General features: G+C 64.2%; 1 protein-coding gene across 3 annotated transcripts in view; it reads left to right on the top strand.

The window, feature by feature from the left end:
* Positions 1 to 20,844, top strand: part of EML1 (EMAP like 1) — an 87,227-nt gene that overhangs the window by 61,453 nt on the left and 4,930 nt on the right. For 2 of the 3 annotated variants that reach the window (XM_055132409.1, XM_055132411.1), the window contains exons 5-18: positions 1,165 to 1,193; positions 2,094 to 2,150; positions 3,583 to 3,712; positions 5,268 to 5,417; positions 7,037 to 7,106; positions 10,050 to 10,160; positions 10,861 to 10,956; positions 11,366 to 11,500; positions 11,986 to 12,085; positions 12,477 to 12,631; positions 15,052 to 15,177; positions 15,372 to 15,503; positions 18,316 to 18,383; positions 19,536 to 19,624. In XM_055132409.1, coding sequence (XP_054988384.1) covers positions 1,165 to 1,193; positions 2,094 to 2,150; positions 3,583 to 3,712; positions 5,268 to 5,417; positions 7,037 to 7,106; positions 10,050 to 10,160; positions 10,861 to 10,956; positions 11,366 to 11,500; positions 11,986 to 12,085; positions 12,477 to 12,631; positions 15,052 to 15,177; positions 15,372 to 15,503; positions 18,316 to 18,383; positions 19,536 to 19,624 — 1,448 coding nt within the window. The remainder of the gene's footprint in view (positions 1 to 1,164; positions 1,194 to 2,093; positions 2,151 to 3,582; positions 3,713 to 5,267; positions 5,418 to 7,036; positions 7,107 to 10,049; positions 10,161 to 10,860; positions 10,957 to 11,365; positions 11,501 to 11,985; positions 12,086 to 12,476; positions 12,632 to 15,051; positions 15,178 to 15,371; positions 15,504 to 18,315; positions 18,384 to 19,535; positions 19,625 to 20,844) is intronic. The other variant, XM_055132410.1, reaches the window with a different exon arrangement.

Below are 20,844 nucleotides of genomic sequence, written 5' to 3'. Positions count from 1 at the left end.
TCTCCCAGGGGTCTGCTCCTGCCCCGGCACAGATGGGAGCTGGCGCCTGCTGGGATCGAGAATGCCGCGTCCCCTCCCGTGTCCCCTCCCATGTCCCCTCTCGAGTCCCCTCCCATGTCCCCTCTCGAGTCCCCTCCCATGTCCCCCTTCCACTTTTCCTCCCACATCCCCTCCCGCGTCCCCGCAGCTCCCCTTAGGGCTGAGGACAGAGGCAGGTGACCAGGTGCTAACTGCCCACTGCCAAGGGAATTTACTCACCCGGCACGTGTCCTTCACTGTCCCTCACCCGGGTGTGAAGGGGGCTCCCTCCCGCCAGGAGAGTGGCCTGTGGGGTCACAGTGTGCCCTCGGGTATTTAAAAATAAAGAGGTGGGGCCGGAGCGATAGCACGGCGGGGAGGGCGCTTGCCTTGCACACGGCTAGCCCCGGCTTGATCCCCGGCACCCCTGAGCACCGCCAGGAGGAATCCCTGAGTGCAGAGCCAGGAGTGACCCAAAAAGAGAAAAAGAAAATGCAGAGAGGGCATGCCAGGTGTGCGTCTGCCGGGGTGCACTGCATACATGCACACACATTCACATACACACACACAGGTGCACCCATGTGCACACACATATACACATGTGCACATATGCGCACACACACATACATGTGCTCGGCGTTGCTCTTCCCCGCTGCCCCCCTGGAGTGGGTTTCCTGTCTCTGCTGGCACGTGGGGCCAGTGGGCAGAGACAGGGTGGGCAGTGGCAGAGGCCTGGCCCTAGAGTCGCGACACAGGACCTGCTCTGGGCCTTCCTGAGCCTCCTTCTCGCCTGCCGTGGGGTGAGGCGGTGCTCCCAGCGCCCACTCTTGGTCTCCCAGCCCGTGCCCCATCCAGTCCCCCGAGGCCCCGCCTCAGGGCTTCCTGGCCCCTGGGATGGGCTCGACTGCCCACAGGAGGGGGAGGGGGAGGAAGCAGGCGCGAGGCACGTGGCCCCCCTCAGTAGGACTCCTGGACCACTGGACGGCCCCCCTGCGCCCTTGGTCTCTGAGGACACTTCCTGTCCCGGCAGCAGAGCCCGAGCTTAGGGCTGAGCCCCGCGGAGGGTGAGGGGGGCTGCAGGGGGCGGGCTGGAGCGAGCTGGGTCCGGGAGCCCTTTAACACCCGTGTCTGTTCTCTTGCCCACAGCAAACCCAAGGAGCCCGTCTTCAGCGCAGGTAAGCCGGTGCGGGGTCCGGGTGCCCCCTCGCTCCTGCCCGAAGCCCAAGAGACACATAGAGGCAGCTGAGCCCAGACGGCCGGAACCTGCCTTGCTCAGACTGCCCGGGGGCTGACCCCTCTCGGCACCCCTGCCAGAGGGGAGCGGAACTGACGCTGGGGCCGCCCTCCCGGCCCCCTGCGCCTCGGAGAAGGCGGCGTTACCTTTGAGCTCGGTCCAAAGTGGCTTTTCTTCTTTTCCTGCCTCTGACTTCCCAAACTAATCGTTCTTGGTCCTGAGCTGCTTAAACCCAACCGCATCTCGCCGTCGGGAAGATGCTCCCTCCAGGGGAGCAGCCTGGTCTCACGGGGGCGTGTGAAACGCAGAGCCCGGGGCCGCGCCGTCTCAGCTCGGAGAAGCCCCGGGCCCGATTCCCTGGCCCCGCTCTGGGCGCCTCAACTCTGCTGGCGGTGGCCCCCTAGCCTCGCAGGGGTGGGCCCAGACACCAGAAGCAGAAAAGGAAAGAAAAATGCAGAGGAAGTGGGGCTGGAGCGATAGCACAGTGGGGAGGGCGTTTGCCTTGCACGCGGCCGACCCAGGTTCGATTCCCGGCATCCCATAGGGTCCCCTGAGCACCGCCAGGAGTAATTCCTGAGTGCAGAGCCAGGAGTGACCCCTGAGCATCACCAGGGTGACCCAAAAAGCAAAAAAAAAAAAAAATGCAGAGGGGGCACCCCCGGGGTGCAGACAGGCGCCAAGCTTCGTGTCCAGGGCACATGCGCCCCTGTTCCTCCCGGGGGTGGGGCCGGACCCTGGGCAGGGGTCCCCCGAAGCTTGCAGAGCCCGGAGCCCAGGCAGGCTTGGTCCAGGGCGGGGTGGGCGGGGGTCATGCCGCAGCTGCCCCTGTCTTCTCATCCAGCGCTTCTGTCTCTGTCTCCGAAATCCCAAGGCAAGCGTCGGGTGACCCACTGCAAAGGTAGGCGGCCCGGGGCCTCCAGGCTCTCTGGGAGGCCGCGCCCGGCTGCGGGACGGCGCCTTGGCGCCCGGCAGGCCTGAGCCCCCCAGGCGGGCGTGGACGGCTGTGTGTGGGCCGGCCGAGGCGGGCCTGGCCGTGTGCGTGCTCCCGCTCGGCTGCCGTGTGTGCTTTGGCGTGTGTGGGCCGCTGTGCTGGCCGCTCTCCCGGGCTGCGTGTGCCGTGGGGGCCCTCGCTGAGGAGGACCGGGCAGAGGGCGGCCTCCGGAAAAGGGCCACATTCCCCGGGGACTGTCCTAGCGTGGGGCGCCCGAGGGAAAGCCGGGGGGGCGGGCTCTCGTGCGTGCCCAGTGGCGGGGCAGGAAGGGGAGTGTGGCCTGCTCGACTCCCGCTGGCCTGATGAGCCGAGGGGTGGCCCAGGGAGGGTCCCGGAGGAGGCCAGGCGGGGCCCCGCGAGGACGGCCTGGGCGCGGGAGCGGAGCTTTGGCCCTGCCTGCCTGGGGAGGGGCCGTGTGTCCCGGCGGGCACGGAGCCCGGTAAGGGCTGCGCCCAGGCCTGTGGGGCAGGCAGTGTGCAGGGAGAGGGGGAGCCCTGGCCGCTGGGCCCCCCAGAGGGGGCTTGTACAGGGTCCCAGCGGGCCCTGACCGTGGCCTGCCCTTTCCTCAGCGTCACCCACGCACGGGCTCCCCGGGGCGATGGCAGGGCTTCGGGTGCAGGGGGGATTCCTTGGGGGCTCCCGGGACGTTCCACCGGGTCCTACTGGAGCCACAGACCCTGCCTTTCTCTGGACGCTCAGGAGCTGCCCCGTCTGTCCGTTTCTGGGGTTCTCTGTCGCCCCAGCATCTGTTAAAGGGTTTTTACTGCGGGAAAGTGTGCCCTGGACGCTGGCCTCCCTGACTAACAGCTCTGCTGCTTCCTGCCCCGTCCCCGGCCTTCCTGGGGCCCCGCATGCGCCCAGCACGCCTTCTGCTGCCTGTGCCCTGCCCCCAAGGACCACCCCGCTAGGAAAGACATAAGGGGCCCGAGCGAGAGCACAGCAGGGAGGGCGTTTGCCTGGCATGCGACTGGCCTGGGTTCGATCCCCGGCATCCCATAGGGTCCCCGAGCACCACCACGAGTAATGCCTGAGTGCAGAGTAGCCCCTCAGCACCATCAGGTGTGGCCCAAAACCAAACCAAACCAAAGAAAGACACTGGGACGCTGTCCCTTTGCGTCCCCCATTAGAATGTACAGTGGCACCCGATAAACTTGGCCCTTGAGCCTGCACGTTCTCCGGCCTCACACAGACCTTCTGTGCACGTGTTAGTCGCAGCCTGGGGTGCCCCGGGGCCTCTCCCCGCCCAGGAAGGGAAGGTCGGAGCCGATGCTGGTGCGAGGAGCCTGCGGGACCCAAGGCCCTCCTGGCCGCCTCTCACCGGCCTCTCTCTTCTCCCTAGAGGAGGGCTACGTCAAAATGTTCCTTCGCGGCCGCCCTGTCACCATGTACATGCCCCGGCACCACGTGGACTCCTACAACCTGGAGGCGAAGGTGGAGCTGCCCGCCAAGAGGCTGAAGCTCGAGTGGGTGTATCCTTCCCGAGCCGCAGCCCCCTTTCTGCCGACCCTCCCCGCTCCCCGCACCTGCCCACCCCACACCCATCCCAAACCCCTCACCACCCCACCATCCCCCACCATCCCACACCATCCTCCACCATCCCCCACCCAACCCCCACTATCCCCCACCATCCCCCAACCATCCCCCCATCATCCCCCACCATCCCCACTATACCCCACCATCCCCCACCATCCCCCACCATCCCCACCATCCCCCACCATCCCCCACCATCTCCCACCATCCCCACCATTCCCACCATCCCCCACCATCCCCACCATCCCCCACCATCCCCCACCATCCCCCACCACCCCACATCATCCCCCGCCATCCACCACCATCCCTCACCATCCCCACCATCCCCACCATTCCCCATCATCCTCCACCACCCCTCACCACCCCCTACCACCTCCACCATCCCCCACCTTCCCCCATCATCCCGCACCGTCCTGCACCATTCCCACCATCCCCCACCATCCCCCACCATTCCCACCATCCCCCACCATCCCCCACCATCCCCCACCATCCCAGATGAAAGCAAAGCCAGAGACCACCAATGCTGGCGGCATGCGGGTCATTTACTGATGGCATTTATTTTTACATACTTTTTTTTTAGCAAAGCAAGGTGGTTTTTATTGAATAAAACTGATTTAGAAAGACCTCGGGGAAAGCCCAAAGAGATAGCACAGTGTGTAGGGCATTTGCCTTGCACGCACTTATCCGGATTTGATCCCCGACATCCCATATGGTCCCCTGAGCGTCGCCAGGAGTGACCAACCCCTGTGTATCGCTACAGACCAAGGCATGAGGGAGAGAGAGAGGAAATTCATGTTTAAGGACGAACAGGAGCTCAGAAGAGCAAGCCTATTTTACCTACTTTAAAATGCAAGAATGGGGGCCGGAGCGATAGCACATCGGGGAGGGCGTTTGCCTTGCATGCAGCCCACTCAGGTTCAATTCCCAGCATCCCATATGGTCCTGAGCACCGCCAGGAGTAATTCCTGAGTGCAGGGGCAGGAGTAACCCCTGAGCATCGCCGGGTGTGACCCAAAATGCCAAAAGTAAATATCTAAATAAAATAAAATGCAAGGACGTCAAAACGCAAACATTTTCCCTGCATCCTGGGGGCTCGGCTTCCATCCCTACCCACAGCCGGGGCGAGTCAGGCCCGCCCCCAGAAAAGGGCGCACTCACACGGGTGGCGTGGCCCTGCACGGGGTCCCGGGCTCACCCCGGCCTGCGCAGTCCTGGCACGGGGCCTGCCTGGGGGTCGCTGAGTACCCTGGCACCCATCCGTGTACAAGCCGCCTTCGCGTGCGGGCCCCGGGGACAGGCCAGCGCGGGCGGGTTTGGGCCGAGGGCCCCGGGGACAGGCCAGCGCGGGCGGGTTTGGGCCGAGGGCCCCGGGGACAGGCCAGCGCGGGCGGGTTTGGGCCGAGGGCCGCGGGCGGCAGCTCGTGCCCGTGGAGTGGTGCCGGGATCCCGGGTCCGACCCCGGAGGGAAGCGCCTTTTCCTTGACCCGCACGCAGCTACGGGTACCGGGGCCGGGACTGCCGGAACAACCTGTACCTGCTGCCCACCGGGGAGACCGTGTACTTCATCGCCTCCGTCGTGGTCCTGTACAGCGTGGAGGAGCAGCTGCAGCGCCACTACACCGGCCACAACGACGACGTCAAGTGGTGAGTGGGCGCGGCCCGACCCCTGAGCCCCGCCCCAGGCTCCGCCCCTCCCAGCCCCACCCGGAGCCCCGCCCCAGGCTCCGCCCCTGCCCCTGGCCCCGCCCCCGCCCTGGCTCCGCCCCGCCCCTGGCCCCGCCCCCGCCCAGCCCCACCACCCGCCAGACGCGTCCCGGAGAGCACACGCTCGCAGCCTCGAGTTTGGGTCTCTGTTTTCGAGCCAAAGTCTGTCGCCTCGCGTCTTGGGGCTGGTGTTTCTCTGTGGTTCTGTCGCCCCTGTCGAGGTCTGGGTGGGGATGTTTGCACCTTGGGGGAGGGGAAGGAGCAGGAGGGGGTCTCCAAGGTTCTCTCTGTCCAAGCGTCCCGGTCGTCAGCTGTAAAAGTCCTATTGGGGAAAGCGAAAAGAAATGGGTTTTGGGGGCTGGAGCGATAGCACAGCGGGTAGGGTGTTTGCCTTGCACACTGCCGACCCCGGTTAGATTCCCAGCATCCCATATGGTCCCCTGAGCACCGACAGGAGTAATTCCTGAGTGCAGAGCCAGGAGTAATCCCTGTGCATCGCCAGGTGTGACCCAAAAAATTTTTTTAAATTTTTAAAAAAATAAAGAAATGGATTTTTGCTCTTTGACGTACTCAGAGTTGCAGGTTATCTCAGGGGTTTTGAGATAGGACTGCTTTATTTTCCATCAAAGACAGGCTTCTCCTTTTAAAAATAAAATTATATTCACTTATTTATTTTTATGGGGGGGGCACAGGGCTGACTCCTGGCTCTGTGCTCAGGCATCACTCCTGGCAGTGCTCAGGGCTCACTCCTGGCTCTGTGCTCAGGGCTCACTCCTGGCAGTGCTCAGGGCTCACTCCCAGCTCTATGCTCAGGGCTCACTCCTGGCAGTGCTCAGGGATCCCCGTGAGGTGTGCGTTGGCTGTGAGCCAGGCCAGCGCTCTCCCTGTGGTCCTGTCGCTCCAGCCCGGCTGCCTCCTCCTCTTTTGCAAGTCCTAGAGATGGAAGGTGCAGGCACCGGCCCTCAGGGCCCAGAAACCGTCTCGGCCGCTCAGATGCGTTTCTTACATCTTGAACTTGCTCACAGGAAAGCCTGCCTCTAAAGAGGAAGTGTCTGCTGTGGAGAGAGAGGGTCAGGCCGGGGCAGAGTGGGGGGAGGTCACACCCAGTGGACCTCGGCAGCTGCTCTTTTTTTTTTTTTTTTTTTGCTTTTTGGGTCACACCTGGCGATGCACAGAGGTCACTCCTGGCTCTGCACTCAGGAATTACTCCTGGCAGTGCTCAGGGGACCATATGGGATGCTGGGATTCGAACCCGGGTCGGCCTCGTGCAAGGCGAACGCCCTACCCGCTGTGCTATCGCTCCAGCCCCTCGGCAGCTGCTCTTGGCTTTGTGCTTGGAGATCAGTCCCATGTGATGCCAGCGGGTTTCAGTCTTGACCTCCCGCGGCCAGGCCTGGCCCTCAGAGTGGCCGGCGACAGCTGGGGCGTGGGGTGGTGCTCGGGTTCTGGGGCCCCCAGGAGAAAGGCTTAGAGCGGGCGGCGCTCACGGTTCTAGGGCCCAGGTGCCCCGGGCCGCCCCCGGTGCCAGGGCGCGAGTGTCACGCAGTGTCTCTTTCCAGCCTCGCCATCCACCCCGACAGGATCACCATCGCCACGGGACAGGTCGCCGGCACGTCGAAGGATGGCAAAGTGAGTCCTGCTCTCCCCACGTGCTTCAGCGCCACGGTGCCCTGGGCCATCGGCCCACGCGTGGACCTGCCGGGCTGCAGAGCAGGCCAGGGGCGGGCGCAGAGTAGCCCGTGGGCGCCGGCACCTCCTTCGGGCCCCCTGAGCACCGCCAGGAGCGGCCCCAAGCAAGCAAAACTAACGCATGGGGGTGCATCTGCACCCTCCTTGGGAGTGTTCCAGAAATCAGGACTCTCGCAGTGGCCCGTGGCTCCTGGCGCCCACTGGTTTCAGCCGGATCTGTCAGTGCGCGCTCTGGTTGCTGCTTGGTTTCTTTTCTTTCTTTCTTTCTTTCTTTCTTTCTTTCTTTCTTTCTTTCTTTCTTTCTTTCTTTCTTTTTTTTTTTTAGCTTTTTAGTCACAGCCAGCAATGCCCAGGGGTTACTCCTGGCTCTGCACTCAGGAATTACTCCCAGCAGTGCTCAGGGGACCATATGGGATGCCAGGATCTAACCGGGGTTGACCACGTGCAAGGCAAATGCCCTCCCTGCTGTGCTATCGATCCAGCCCCTAGTGTGCGCTCTTGAGCCCTCCCTCACCCTCTCTCACTCTCCCTCTCTCACTCTCCCTCGCCCTCTCTCACTCTCCCTCGCCCTCTCTCACTCTCCCTCGCTCTCCCTCACTCTCCCTCGCTCTCTCTCACTCTCCCTCACTCTCTCACTCTCCCTCGCTCTCTCTCGCTCTCCCTCGCTCTCTCTCGCTCTCCCTCGCTCTCTCTCACTCTCCCTCACCCTCTCAATCTCCCTCGCTCTCTCACTCTCGCTCTCTCTCACTCTCCCTCACCCTCTCAATCTCTCTCGCTCTCTCTCACTCTCCCTCGCTCTCTCTCACTCTCCCTCACCCTCTCAATCTCTCTCGCTCTCTCTCACTCTCCCTCGCTCTCTCTCACTCTCCCTCGCTCTCTCTGTCTCCCTCTGTCTCTGTCTCTGTCTGTCTCTGTCTCTTCCCCCCCCTCCAGGAGCTGTCACGCTCTGTCCCACAGTGGACATTCCAATAGAGGTCCGCCTTTAAGAGGTGAAGGTAAAATTGCTACAAATGATCATTTGAAATTGTAAGCCAGTGGGAAATCAGTCAAGTAAATAACTCGAGATAATGAGCCGGGGCGATACACGGCGGGGCGGGCGCTGGCCTTGCATGCGGCCGACATGGGCTCTATCCCGGCACCCCACAGGGTCCTCCGAGCCCTGCCAGGAGTGGTCCCCGAGCACAGAGCCACGAGTAACCCCTGAGCGCTGCCAGGTGTGGCCCCCAAACAAACCAAAAAGATCAGGAGCCCCCAGCTGTGGGCGTCTCGCCTCCTGCACCCCCCTGGGCCTTTGGGAGCCCGGCTCGGCCCGATGACCCCCCGCCCCACGCCCTCACACGGTGGCAGGAGCAGCCTGACTCACGCCCGCCCTCCGGGTCCTGGGCCCGGGCTTCACCGGAGCGCCCGGCGGCGCCCTCTGTCCGTCCAGATCTTCAGTGCCCGAGTGAGCGGAGCAGGCCCGAGGCCCCGCCCCTCGCCAGACTGGCCCCAGCAGCAGGAGCTGTTTGCACCTCACCTCTTACTGGGGGGCTGGGCCACACCGGCGGTGCCCAGGGCTGACTCCTGGCCCTGCTCTCAGGGGTCACTCCTGGCGGGCTCGGGGGACCTACACGTGGTGCCGGGGCTCGAACCCAGGCCTTCCGCATGCAAGGCCAGCAGTTACGATTCACCCCTGTACCGTCTCTCCAGCTCCGTCATTCGATTTTTCGGGAGGCGGAGCCTCCCCCAGCGATGCTCGGGGTTTACTCCTGGCTCTGTGCTCAGGGCTGTGACACTCCTGGTGTGACTTGGGGGAGAGTGTGTGTGGCCAGAGGTCTGTCGCGCGCCGCTTCGTCCAGCGAAGAAACACGCAACTCGGAGATCCTTTTGGCTGCGATTTATTTAGGAACTTTCTCATGCGTTGGAGAAGAAATCAGGAAAGGGGACGTGGAGTAAGGCGGAAAAAGGGACGCATGAGGGAGAACCCACTAGCTAGGTGACCTCCCCCCTTATATACCTCTCGCTGCCTGCTTATGCCCACGTGTCCGCATCTGATAGGTTAGTCACAGCTTATGGGCGTGGCAAGACATCCTGTTTCCTTATTAGGAGTTGTTTTCGAAGCACACAGGTGTTGATTACAAAGAGCGCTACAAAGCATGGTCCCATGGTGGCTCTCCACAGAGGTCAACCTCGGGTGGGCCGCGTGCCCCCGCCTGTGGCTCCCGCCCCTTCGCCAGCCGTCAGTCATGGCGTGTGACTGCAGCACTGGCGCTGAGTCGGCCCCTGCGCGGGGCCAGGACACTCAGCAGCGGCAGAGCCCGGGTGCCCCTGGGAGGCGCTGGGTGCCTCCCCGGCACTGTCGGGACTCTTGGGAGGAGGCGGAAGTAAAGACCGGACTCCAGGGAGGTCCCCTGAGACCCCCGGGCTCGTCCCGGTGGCGGGAGCACTGTGGCCGGGACGCTGAGTGGGCCCTCTAGGTCCGTGGGGTCACCAGCTCTGCCGGCCCCTTCCCCGGTGCCAGGCCCCTGCCGGCCTCTGCGTGCCGGTGTCCTGTGATGCAGGTCAGTCCAGGCCACCCTGGGCACGGGGAGAGGGCTCAGGACCCCGAGACGGGGCGGGTGGGGGGACCCTCTCGTGAGGCAGGGCCGCGACCGTGGTGAGCCCCGCTTTGTGGAGGCCGCAGGGGTGAGGTGGGAGGAGCTCTAGGGAGCAGCCCCACCCCACACAACCCCACCTTCCTTTTCAGGCTCGGAGGGGAGGGTCACCCGGTCAGCTGTGGCCAGGGCAGCTGCTCGGGGACCCTACTGGGCAGCGCCTGCCCCCGTGGGACCTGGTGGCCTCCCTGTCCCTGCCCTCCCAGCCCCAGGCTCGCCCCCAGCCTCACCCGCATGTCTCTCTCCGCAGCAACTGCCCCCGCACGTGCGCATCTGGGACTCCGTGACCCTGAACACTCTGCACGTCCTCGGGACCGGCTTCTTCGACCGGGCCGTCACCTGCATCGCCTTCTCAAAATCCGTGAGTGGGCAGCAGGCCGCCGGCACAGCCGCGGGAGGGCGGGTCTCCGGGGTCCTTGGCGCTGCCCTGGCCCGGTTGGCCCCCGTCCCGCTGGCCGTTAGCCAGCTCGTGTCCGCGTCCAGTCTCTCGGGGTCACTCCTGCCCACCTTGAGGAGGTGTCGAGGCCGGCAGCTGCTCTGCCCCCCCCACCCCGGCCCTCACAGCAGGAGGGCCCTGAGCCCGCCAGAGGGGGCCGGTCTGGGTCTCGGGGCGGTTGGGGATGATTTTCTGGTTTCTGGCTCTTTGGCCACCCCTGGCAACGTCCGGGGCCGACTCCTGCTCTGAGCGCGGAAATCACTCCTGGTGGGCTCAGGGCGCTGTATGCGATGGCCGGGATGGACCCCCGATTGGCTGTGCCCGCTGCCCTGCCCGCCCAGGCAGCGGGTCATCTCAGAGCCGTGCGCGTGTCTCTGCAGCCAGAGTGACCCGGCCCTGGGGCCAGCCCAGGCAGACGGTCAGTTCCGACTCGCGCCAAGCTAGAATATTCTCCAGCGTCTTCCCTGGGCTCCTGGCAGGATACCTGCCTGGCAAGCGTGAGACCCCGGGCCGGGTCCCAGCACCCGTCCCACATCCGCCCGGCCTGCCGCTGCGTGTGCGGGCCGGGGAGGGGCAGACGCCCTCGGGAGCCAGCGCAGGCCCTCAACACGCCTTTCCTTCACAGAACGGGGGGAGCAGCCTGTGTGCCGTGGACGACTCCAACGACCACGTGCTGTCCGTGTGGGACTGGCAGAGAGAGGAGCGGCTGGCTGCCGTGAAGGTGCACCCCCCCGCCCACCCCTGCACGGCCTCTCACCCGCCCCCCCGCCCCCGCACGTCCTCTCGCCCGCCCCCCCCCGCCCCTGCACGGCCTCTCGCCCGCCCCCCCCACTCGGTCCCTCTCCCGAGGCTTAGGAGGGGCCTGAGGCGCAGGCCGGCTGAGCACGGCCGCCCAGAGAGGCCTCGGGGAGGGCCTGCCCCCCGCCCGCTCCCCCTGCTGCAGTCCCCGGCGGTTTCCCTCCTTGTCTTTGCCGCCTGTTAAAGTGGCGGTTGGTGCCGTGTCGCACTGCCCCGGCCCGGGGCTGCGGAGCAGACAGTCCCGGGGAGAGCCGCGGGCACAGCGTTGGCCCAGCAGCCCCGCCCCGGCCGCTGTCCCCACGCAGACTCGAGTCCTGCCCTGTGCCCCACAGTGCTCCAACGAGGCCGTGTTCGCCGCGGACTTCCACCCCACGGACCCCAGCACCATCGTCACCTGCGGGAAGTCGCACCTCTACTTCTGGAGCCTCGAGGGCAGCGCGCTGGCCAAGAAGCAGGGGCTGTTCGAGGTGAGGGGGGCGCAGGGCGCCCGTCGCCCGGTGATTGGAGCCTGCCGGGCTCTGGACTGGCTGGGTTCCGGGTGGCCCTCAGGTGTGCTGGGGCCACGGTGTTAGCGGCCCGTGCCAGTGTGGCCAGCAGAGGGCAGCTCAGAGCAGGCGTCCATCTCTGCAGCGCAGACTCCAGGGGCCTCGGGCTGGGGACAACAGCCCCCCCGCCCCCCGAGACCTACCTGAGCCTTCCCTGCACCCCCGCCCCCCGGGACCAGGGACAGGGTCGCTTCCCGTCGCCCCAGCACCATCTGCCACCCGCTGCCGGCTGGGGGCGGTCACTGCTCTGTTGGGGAGCCCATGAGGGGCTGAACCGCCGAGAAGGAAGGCGCAGAGCCTGGGGGCAGCGCGAGCAGGGCCACAGCCCTGTCGCAGGCCACGGCCCCGGCCCACACGGCCCTGTCGCAGGCTGTTTACTGTGCACGTGTCTCTGCCACGTTCTGCAGAAGCAAGAGAAGCCCAAGTTCGTCCTGTGCGTGACTTTCTCTGAAAACGGCGACACCATTACCGGGGACTCCAGTGGGAACATCCTGGTGTGGGGAAAAGGTAACGCGTGTCTGCCCAGAGCGTCTGGCTTGTCTCGGGCGGCTGGGTGTGGGGGACACAGGCGTGGGGGACACAGGTGCGGGGGGGCTCGTGGGAGCCCAGCTTCCCGGGGCGCGTGTGTGCACAGGTGAAGCCAAGGACACACAAAGGGTCTGGAGGGCTCTGGATGGCCCTTCTGGAAGGTTCTCGGAGCCGGAACTGTGCCAGGGTCCCCTCTAGGCCTGGACACTTGCTGGGGTCTCGCTCCCGCCCCCCCCCACCTCCCGGGGTTGGGCATGTCCTCCTTGGGCTCTGACCGGCCCTTCCCCGAGCGCGGCACCGACTTGCGGTGCGCCGGGCCGGGCCAAATCACGGCTCTCGCGCTGACACTGGTTTTCTCGGTGTTGTCCAGGTACCAACCGCATAAGCTGTGCCATCCAGGGGGCCCATGAGGGGGGCATCTTCGCACTTTGTATGTTGAGGGATGGCACCCTGGTGTCGGGAGGAGGCAAGGACCGGAAGCTCATTTCTTGGAACGGAAACTACCAGAAGCTTCATAAGACGGAGGTAAGACGACGGGCGGCCGCTGAAACTCGCGGGGCAGCGTTTCCTCGTGCCTGGGGCGTGTTTGGCCCACCGCTCTGAGAACTGGCAGTCACGGTGACCGTGTGGTCCAGTCCTGGCGGCCTTTAAGGACCGACATGGACACGGGGTGCCGGAACTGAGGCTGCGCGTGGATCACGTCTAAAACGCTTGGCGGGGGTCTGGAGTGATAGCACAGTGGGTAGGGCGTTTGCCTTGCACGCGGCCGACCCGGGTTCAAATCCCAGCATCCCATATGGTCCCCTGAGTACCGCCAGCAGTAATTCCTGAGTGCAGAGCCAGGAGTAACCCCTGTGCATCGCCAGGTGTGACCCAAAAACCAAAAATAAAAAAAATAAAATAAAAAAAATAAAACGTTTGGCAGTGGCCGGTGCTGGGGGTCACGGCCGGGCTGCCCAGGGAGGCCCGTGGTGCCCGAGACCCAGCCCAGGGGCCCTGCCAGGCTCCTGCTCTGTCCCGGCCCCTCCGCCGCCCCCGCAGTGGAAGCCTCGGCTCTCCCAGGGAGATGATGGTGCCAGCGGGCGTTTGCGGGGTGTGCCCTGGCCCGGTGCCAGCCGTGCCACGCTGCAGGAGGAAACTCCGGTCCCACTGGACACGCTGCTGTCCGGCCCGCCCTGAGCACCGGCAGAGAGGAGCTCTGTAGAGCTTCACCGGGGCCTCCGCGCTGGGCTCTGGGGATCTTGCTGCCCACGCGGGCCGCGGGCACCTGGACACACCCTGCCCCGAGTGCTCCGGGCACTGGGCGACTGGGCAGTGTCCGGCCGGTGGTTCTCGGCCAGTCTGGCCAGCAGCCCAGTGTGGGGACCCGGGGCTGTGGTTCTGCTGCGACCCCGTGGTCCCGGGTTACCTGGGTCACCAGTGGCGACGGGGACCTTCCAGGGAGGCACCGCAGTGCCCGGGGACCCTGTGGCCGCAGGGACCAAGCGGGTCACGGTGCCCTCATCCCTGCCCCTCGGCCCGGCTGCAGAGAGCGTTTCCTCAGGCTGAGGTTGGAGCGGCCCCTGCTGGCCTCACCCAGGCTGCACTGGGGCTCCGGGCACCTCGTCAGTGGCACGGCTGTCGCCCCCTCCCCCCTGCCCTGTGCTCGGCAGGTGCAGGGGTCCCGGCAGGCAGCGCCGCTCACCCAGCCCGGCCAGGCCCCGGCCAGCTGCCAGCTGCGGGCGTGGTCCCCTCCCGAGACGCGGTGCGGCTGCCCGCCTAGCAGAGCAGGTTGTTCGGGGCTGTCCCCTGGCGTGGGCTGGTTCTGTGTGTGGCCCGCGTGGCCCCTACAGGGAAACTGCCTAGGGATGTGGCACTTTAGGGGCGTAAATTTGACTTCCTACGTGCGAGTTTTATTCTTGACTTCCCGGATCTAACCTGCTATTGCTACCAGGAGCAGGAGTCAAGTTTACTAGTCAAAGATTTTAATTTTTGGGCTGGAGCCATAGCACAGCGGGGAGGGCGTTTGCCTTGCACACGGCCAACCTGGGTTCGATTCCCAGCATCCCATAGGGTCCCCTGAGCACCGCCAGGAGTAATTCCTGAGTGCATGAGCCAGGAGTGACCCCTGTGCATCACCGGGTGTGACCCAAAAAGGAAAAAAAAAAGATTTTAATTTTCAACCTGTCCAGAAAAAAAGACTTTGTTCTCCCTTTTTTAGCATCTTCCTCTTTAAGGCATGAGAAATGTTTCCTTTCATGGTTTGCTTTGCTCATTCCTTACCCCAGAGGAACTTTCCTCTCTGCACTGTGTGTGCCTGTGTGTGCATGTATCTGAGTGCATGTATATATCTGTGTGCATGTGTGTGCATGTCCATGTATCTCTGTGTGTTTGTGTCTGTATCTGTATGTATGTATCTGTGTATGTGTGTGCTTGTCCATGTATCTTTGTGCGTATGAGTGCATTTGTGTATTCATGTATCTGCATGTGTGCATTTGTGTATCTGCATGTGCATGTCCATGTATGTCTGTGTGTGCATGTGTGTATCTGAGTGTGCATGTTGATGTATCTGTAGGTACACATATGTGTGTATCCATGTATCTGTACATGTGTGTGCTCCTGTGTATCTCTATGTGTGCATGTGTGTGCATTTATATGTGCATGTGCAAGCTTGTGTATCTGGATGTACATGTCCATGTATCTGTGTGCATGTCCAAGTATCTCTGAGTATACATGTGTGTGCATGTCTCTATTTCTCTGTGTGTGCATGTCCACGTATTTCTGTGTGTGCATATGTGTGTGCTTCCGTGGATCTCTGTGTGTGTTGTGTGTGTGTGTGTGCATGTGTCTGTGTATCTGTGCCCATGTGTTCGAGACAGAGCAGCTGTGACCGGGGCTGGCTACGTCACCGAGGGTTCTGAGTGGCCGGCCTGTGCGCTGTTGACCTGTCCCCCCTTCCCTACCAGATCCCAGAGCAGTTCGGTCCGATCCGCACCGTGGCCGAGGGGAAGGGCGACTCGATCCTCATCGGCACCACCCGGAACTTCGTCCTGCAGGGGACACTCTCGGGGGACTTCGCCCCCATCACTCAGGTGAGCACGGGCAGCGAGGGTGTGCTGGGCCAGAACAAGGCCCCCGGGGGGCTGCGCCCTGCGCTCACACGGCCGTCGTGGGCAGCGGCCACTCGCGGTCAGCAGGAAGGACGGAGTGCCAGGACCATGGGCGCGTGCGCAGCCGGGCCTGCGGGCTTCGAGAGTGGCCAGCGCTTCCCCCTGTCGCCCTGCAGGGTCACACAGATGAGCTCTGGGGACTGGCCGTCCACACCTCCAAGCCGCACTTCCTGACCTGTGGCCACGACCGGCACGCCACCCTGTGGGACGCCGTCAGCCACCGGCCTGTGTGGGACAAGGTCATCGAGGTAGACACGGCCACTGCCGTCCCTTTCCTGACACGGAGTCATTGGGGACACTGTCACTTCTTTGGGGACATGAAAGTCGTAGCGATACGAAGCTGCCCACAAGGAACCGTGGGACTGTCCAGGGGTCAGGGCATGTGGAGGCCAGCGCCTGAGACTGCCCAGGGCTCAGGGCACATGGAGGCCACGCCTGAGACTGCCCAGGGGTCAGGGCACGTGGAGGCCACGCCTGAGACTGCCCAGGGGTCAGGGCACGTGGAGGCCACGCCTGAGACTGTCCAGGGGTCAGGGCACATGGAGGCCACGCCTGAGACTGCCCAGGGGTCAGGGCACGTGGAGGCCACACCTGAGACTGCCCAGGGGTCAGGGCACGTGGAGGCCACGCCTGAGACTGCCCAGGGCTCAGGGCACGCGGAGGCCACACCTGAGACTGTCCAGGGGTCAGGGCACGTGGAGGCCACGCCTGAGACTGTCCAGGGGTCAGGGCACGCGGAGGCCACGCCTGAGACTGTCCAGGGGTCAGGGCATGTGGAGGCCAGTGCTGAGACTGTCCAGCGGTCAGGGCACGAGGAGGCCAGCACCTGAGACTATCCAGGGGTCAGGGCGTGTGGAGGCCAGTGCTGAGACTGTCCAGGGGTCAGGGCGTGTGGAGACCACACCTGAGACTGTCCAGGGGTCAGGGCACGTGGAGGCCACGCCTGAGACTGTCCAGGGGTCAGGGCACGTGGAGGCCACGCCTGAGACTGTCCAGGGGTCAGGGCACGTGGAGGCCACGCCTGAGACTGTCCAGGGGTCAGGGCGTGTGGAGGCCAGTGCTGAGACTGTCCAGCGGTCAGGGCACGAGGAGGCCAGCACCTGAGACTATCCAGGGGTCAGGGCGTGTGGAGGCCAGTGCTGAGACTGTCCAGGGGTCAGGGCGTGTGGAGACCATACCTGAGACTGTCCAGGGGTCAGGGCACGTGGAGGCCACGCCTGAGACTGCCCAGGGGTCAGGGCACGTGGAGGCCACGCCTGAGACTGCCCAGGGGTCAGGGCACGTGGAGGCCACGCCTGAGACTGTCCAGGGGTCAGGGCACGTGGAGGCCACGCCTGAGACTGTCCAGGGGTCAGGGCGTGTGGAGGCCACGCCTGAGACTGTCCAGGGGTCAGGGCACGTGGAGGCCACGCCTGAGACTGCCCAGGGGTCAGGGCACGTGGAGGCCACGCCTGAGACTGCCCAGGGGTCAGGGCACGTGGAGGCCACGCCTGAGACTGTCCAGGGGTCAGGGCACGTGGAGGCCACGCCTGAGACTGTCCAGGGGTCAGGGCGTGTGGAGGCCAGTGCTGAGACTGTCCAGCGGTCAGGGCACGAGGAGGCCAGCACCTGAGACTATCCAGGGGTCAGGGCGTGTGGAGACCATACCTGAGACTGTCCAGGGGTCAGGGCACGTGGAGGCCACGCCTGAGACTGTCCAGGGGTCAGGGCTGTGCTAGGCCAGCGCCTGAGACTGTCCAGGGGTCAGGGCTGCGCTAGGCCAGCGCCTCACCTTGGTCTGGTCCCGGCCTCCCACGGTCTCCTGAGTATCTGGCTGCGGCCTAGAGGCCCCAGCATGGCCGCGGTGACCTGGACAGTCCCCATGTGCAGGCTGGACCGTCCCTGTGTGCAGGCCCTGGGGCGGCTCCCACCTCCCTCGCGTGCACGCTCAGGTGTGGTGGCCGGCTCAGCCCCAGACACAACCAAGGGGAAACCAAGGCTCCCCTCAGCGCTCGGACAGGGACTCGTGTCCTCGGCGCCAGCGTGTCCTCTCAGAAGTGTGACACACGGCGTCTGCACAGAGTGAGCGACACTGGCGTGCCAGGCCCTGCACACGCTCTCTCTGCCACCTGGTGGCAGCCCTGCGGGCATGGGGGGGGTCATGCTTCCCCGTCTCCCGAGAGGCACCTGGCAGGCAGCCCCCTGCATCCGGGGAGGCCTCCACCCCGACTCCACTGACCCAAGCTGGCGGCTGTGGGAACAGGCCGGGGCAGTGGCAGCTGGACGCTGACGCGGACACTGAGGGAGTGTGCGGGCTTCAGAGGGCAGGGCCACGGGCGGGCCACGGGGGCACGGGCTGCTCGTGAGAACCAGGGTCAGCGGCCTGGGACCAGATTATTCCCGAACCTTCGCTGGGGCCACTGGCCCTCCCACCCCTCGGCAAGCCTAATGGGCAGTTCAGAGCTGTCCAAGGTGAAAGCCCAGGCCCTGCGGGGTCAGTGACCTCGGGCACTGGAGCAGCCCGCCCCGGACCTCTGTGCCCGGTCCCATGCCGAGGCTGCTGTGAGCAGAGGAAGCGTGAGGCCCGTGTCCAGGTCCCGGCCCCTCGGCTCCCAGGGAGGGAGGACACCTGTGTCCCCACGGGTCACAAATGGGCTGAGGCAGAGTCGCCGCCCTGGGCGCTGCCCTGCGTCTCCCGCCCCACAGTGGACGCGGGTCAGAGGCCGCGGGTCCGGCAGGCACACGGGCGGGCAGCTGGGTTGTCAGGGCCCATCACCCGGGACCTGGGGACCACGTTTCCTTGTGGCATGGCAGGGGGTGGTAGAGGACCCCAGGGTAGAAGCTAGAAGGTGGAGCCCCCAAAAAAGGGGGATCACCCCAGGCTGGGCGCCTGTTACTGAAACACGACTTTCATTCAGTAGAAGGCATCTCCTCCGACGAGAGCAACGAGACGTCTGTACTGTGTGTGCGTGTGTGTGCACGTGTGCGTTTGTGTGAGCACGCATGTGTGTGCATGTGCGTGTGCACATGTGCTGCAGTGCTGTCTGACCCTCCATTTACACTTCCTTTACAATGTTTTAGGACCCAGCTCAGTCTTCTGGTTTTCATCCTTCAGGGTCTGTGGTCGCAGTTGGAACACTGACCGGGAGGTGAGTCGGCGCCAGCCCCGGGGCGCTCTCGGGCGGGGGCGGGGGTCTCCGGGGGGCTGCTCAGGGCACACAGCCTGGGTCCGCTGCAGCCGTGCAGCCAGACAGGAGGTACCAGGGTCACGGGAGGCACAGGCTGGAGTCGGTCGCCATAGTGCCGGCAGTATCCAATAAATCCTGTGCCTAATAGGTGTACACACACATGTGCACATACATGGTCCTACATGTGCTCACACGTGCTAGTGCACATGTGTGCAGATGTGTTCACATGTGTGTGCATTGTTAGTGTGCACATGTATTCACATACACTCATGCTATTGCACATGATAATCCACTGTGTTCCTACATGTGTTCACATGTGTGTGCACTGGTACTGACATGCTAATGCACCCGTGCACACATGCTCTTACACATGTTGATGCATGCATACACAGTACTCCTACAGGTGTTTTCTCGTAGCACCTGTGCTTACGTGCTAATTTCACCCACGTGTGCACATGTGCCCGCACTCACACACGCACACCCCTTCCTTTCTTGGGAGGGCAGCGGAAGCGTCCGGGCAGGGCTCAGCTGCTCTGTGGGGACAGTGCCAGCGCCCTGAGGCCCCCGGCCCCACCTTGGCTCCTCTCCCAAGCCCCGGGCAGCGCAGTCCTGCACCCCGCCTGGCCCAGCGGCCTCTGGGCTTTTGCCCTCAGTCAAGGCCACTGGCACGCAGGTGGTCACAGAGGGGAAGTCTCAAAGCTGAAACTCGTCTCAAAACTGTGGGGCATCGGCTGGTGCCCTTGAGAGGCAGCGGGCAGGGCCCGGCGAGCGATGTCCACCAGCTGCCGGGCCTGAGACTGGCCTCGGGGAGCCCCCCAGCTGCCCCGAGACCTGGTCAGGGGCAGCGCTCTGTGCTGGGCATTCCTGGGTCCCGCCGGGCCCCGAGTGCCTTGTGCCCACTGGGGCCCGCGTGCCCTGCTCATACGGGCGGAGCTGAGCCCAGGGTCCCACACACGCCCTCGGCCCGTCCTCCCGGCCACACGGGTGCCCGGCCCCGGCTTCTGGGGAGCCCAGACCCCTCAGGACGGGGGTCAGGCGGCCCTTCTGGGGCCCTCCGCAGCGCGGACACCTGCAGGGCCTTCCCTGCGCCTCTCACCAGCCCATTTACCACAGGTGGTTTGTGTTTGACACCGAGACCAAGGACTTGGTCACCGTCCACACGGACGGGAACGAGCAGCTGTCCGTGATGTGCTACTCGCCAGGTGAGGCCGGTGCCGGAGCCGTGCGCCCTGCGTGCGTGCGTGCGTGTGTGTGTGTGTGTGTGTGTGTGTGTGTGTGTGTGTGCGCACGTGTCTGGGTGTGTGTGTCTGGGTGTGTGTGTATGTGGGTAGATGTGTGAGCACATATATGGGCGGCCATGTGTGTGTCTGTGTGCATATGTGGGTGTGGGTGGGTGCACATGTGTGGGTGTGCACACGTGTGGGTGAGCATGTGTATCTGCGCAGAATGGGTGTGGGTGTGTGTGTGTGTGGGTGTACACACGTGTGGGCGGGCATGTGTGTGTGTCTGTGTGCATATGTGGGTGTGGGTGGATGATGCACGTGTGGGGGTGTACACACGTGTGGGCGGGCATGTGTGTGTGTCTGTGTGCATATGTGGGTGTGGGTGGATGATGCACGTGTGTGGGTGTGCACACGTGTGGGTGGGCGTGTGTATCTGCGCATATGTGGTGTGGGTGTGCATCTGTGTATGAGCGCGTGTGGGTGCATGCGTGGGCGTGAGGGGCCCTGTCACACACAGCTGGCTGTCGTGCTGGGGTGTGTGCAGGGCTCTCTGCGTTCCCCCTGGAGCGCGTCACCCTCTCCCTCTCTCTCGCTTCCTTCCTCCTCACCTCAGAAACCTCTAAAATGTGTTTTACTTCAGAAAGAAAAACACATCAGCTATAACTCACGTAAATTAAGAGTTTTCTTTGTAGGAAGAGTTTATTGCCCTCTTTCGGGTTACTCTTGTTATTGTCTGTTTCCTTGAAGTTATCAGGCTTATTGGCATAAAATCGGCCAGTGTTTGCTTTTGTCCCTCGTGATTATTCTGAGTTTAGCGGTTCCCTGCTTCATTCTTGGTTCTAGTAACTTCAGTCTTCCCTGCCTTTTCTGTGGGGTGCTCGTAGCATCATTGGGTCCCACCCACCCACGACATGGCCCTGTCGGGGTCCCCCTCACCCGCGACACGGCACCTCCAGGTCCCCCTGCACCCATGTTTGTGTCATTCGTGGTAGCAGCACCATGGACCCGGCGGGGAGGACCCTTGCCTCGCAGGCAGCGACCGGGTTCTGTCTCCGGCAGCCGCGGGTGCCCCAGCTGGGCCGGCCAGGAGCAGCCCCCGAGTCAGAGCCAGGGCCCTGCCCCGAGCACCGCCATGGTGGCCCCCAAACAAGAAAAGAAATAATAACGCACAGAACAGCCCCAGGGGAGCCCAGTGACCA

This window comes from Sorex araneus, chromosome 3 (assembly GCF_027595985.1).
Source record: "Sorex araneus isolate mSorAra2 chromosome 3, mSorAra2.pri, whole genome shotgun sequence".
NCBI classification, from domain to species: Eukaryota; Metazoa; Chordata; class Mammalia; order Eulipotyphla; family Soricidae; genus Sorex; species Sorex araneus.
Note: the sequence above shows the minus strand (reverse complement) of the source record. Positions and strands in the feature narration are given on the sequence as shown.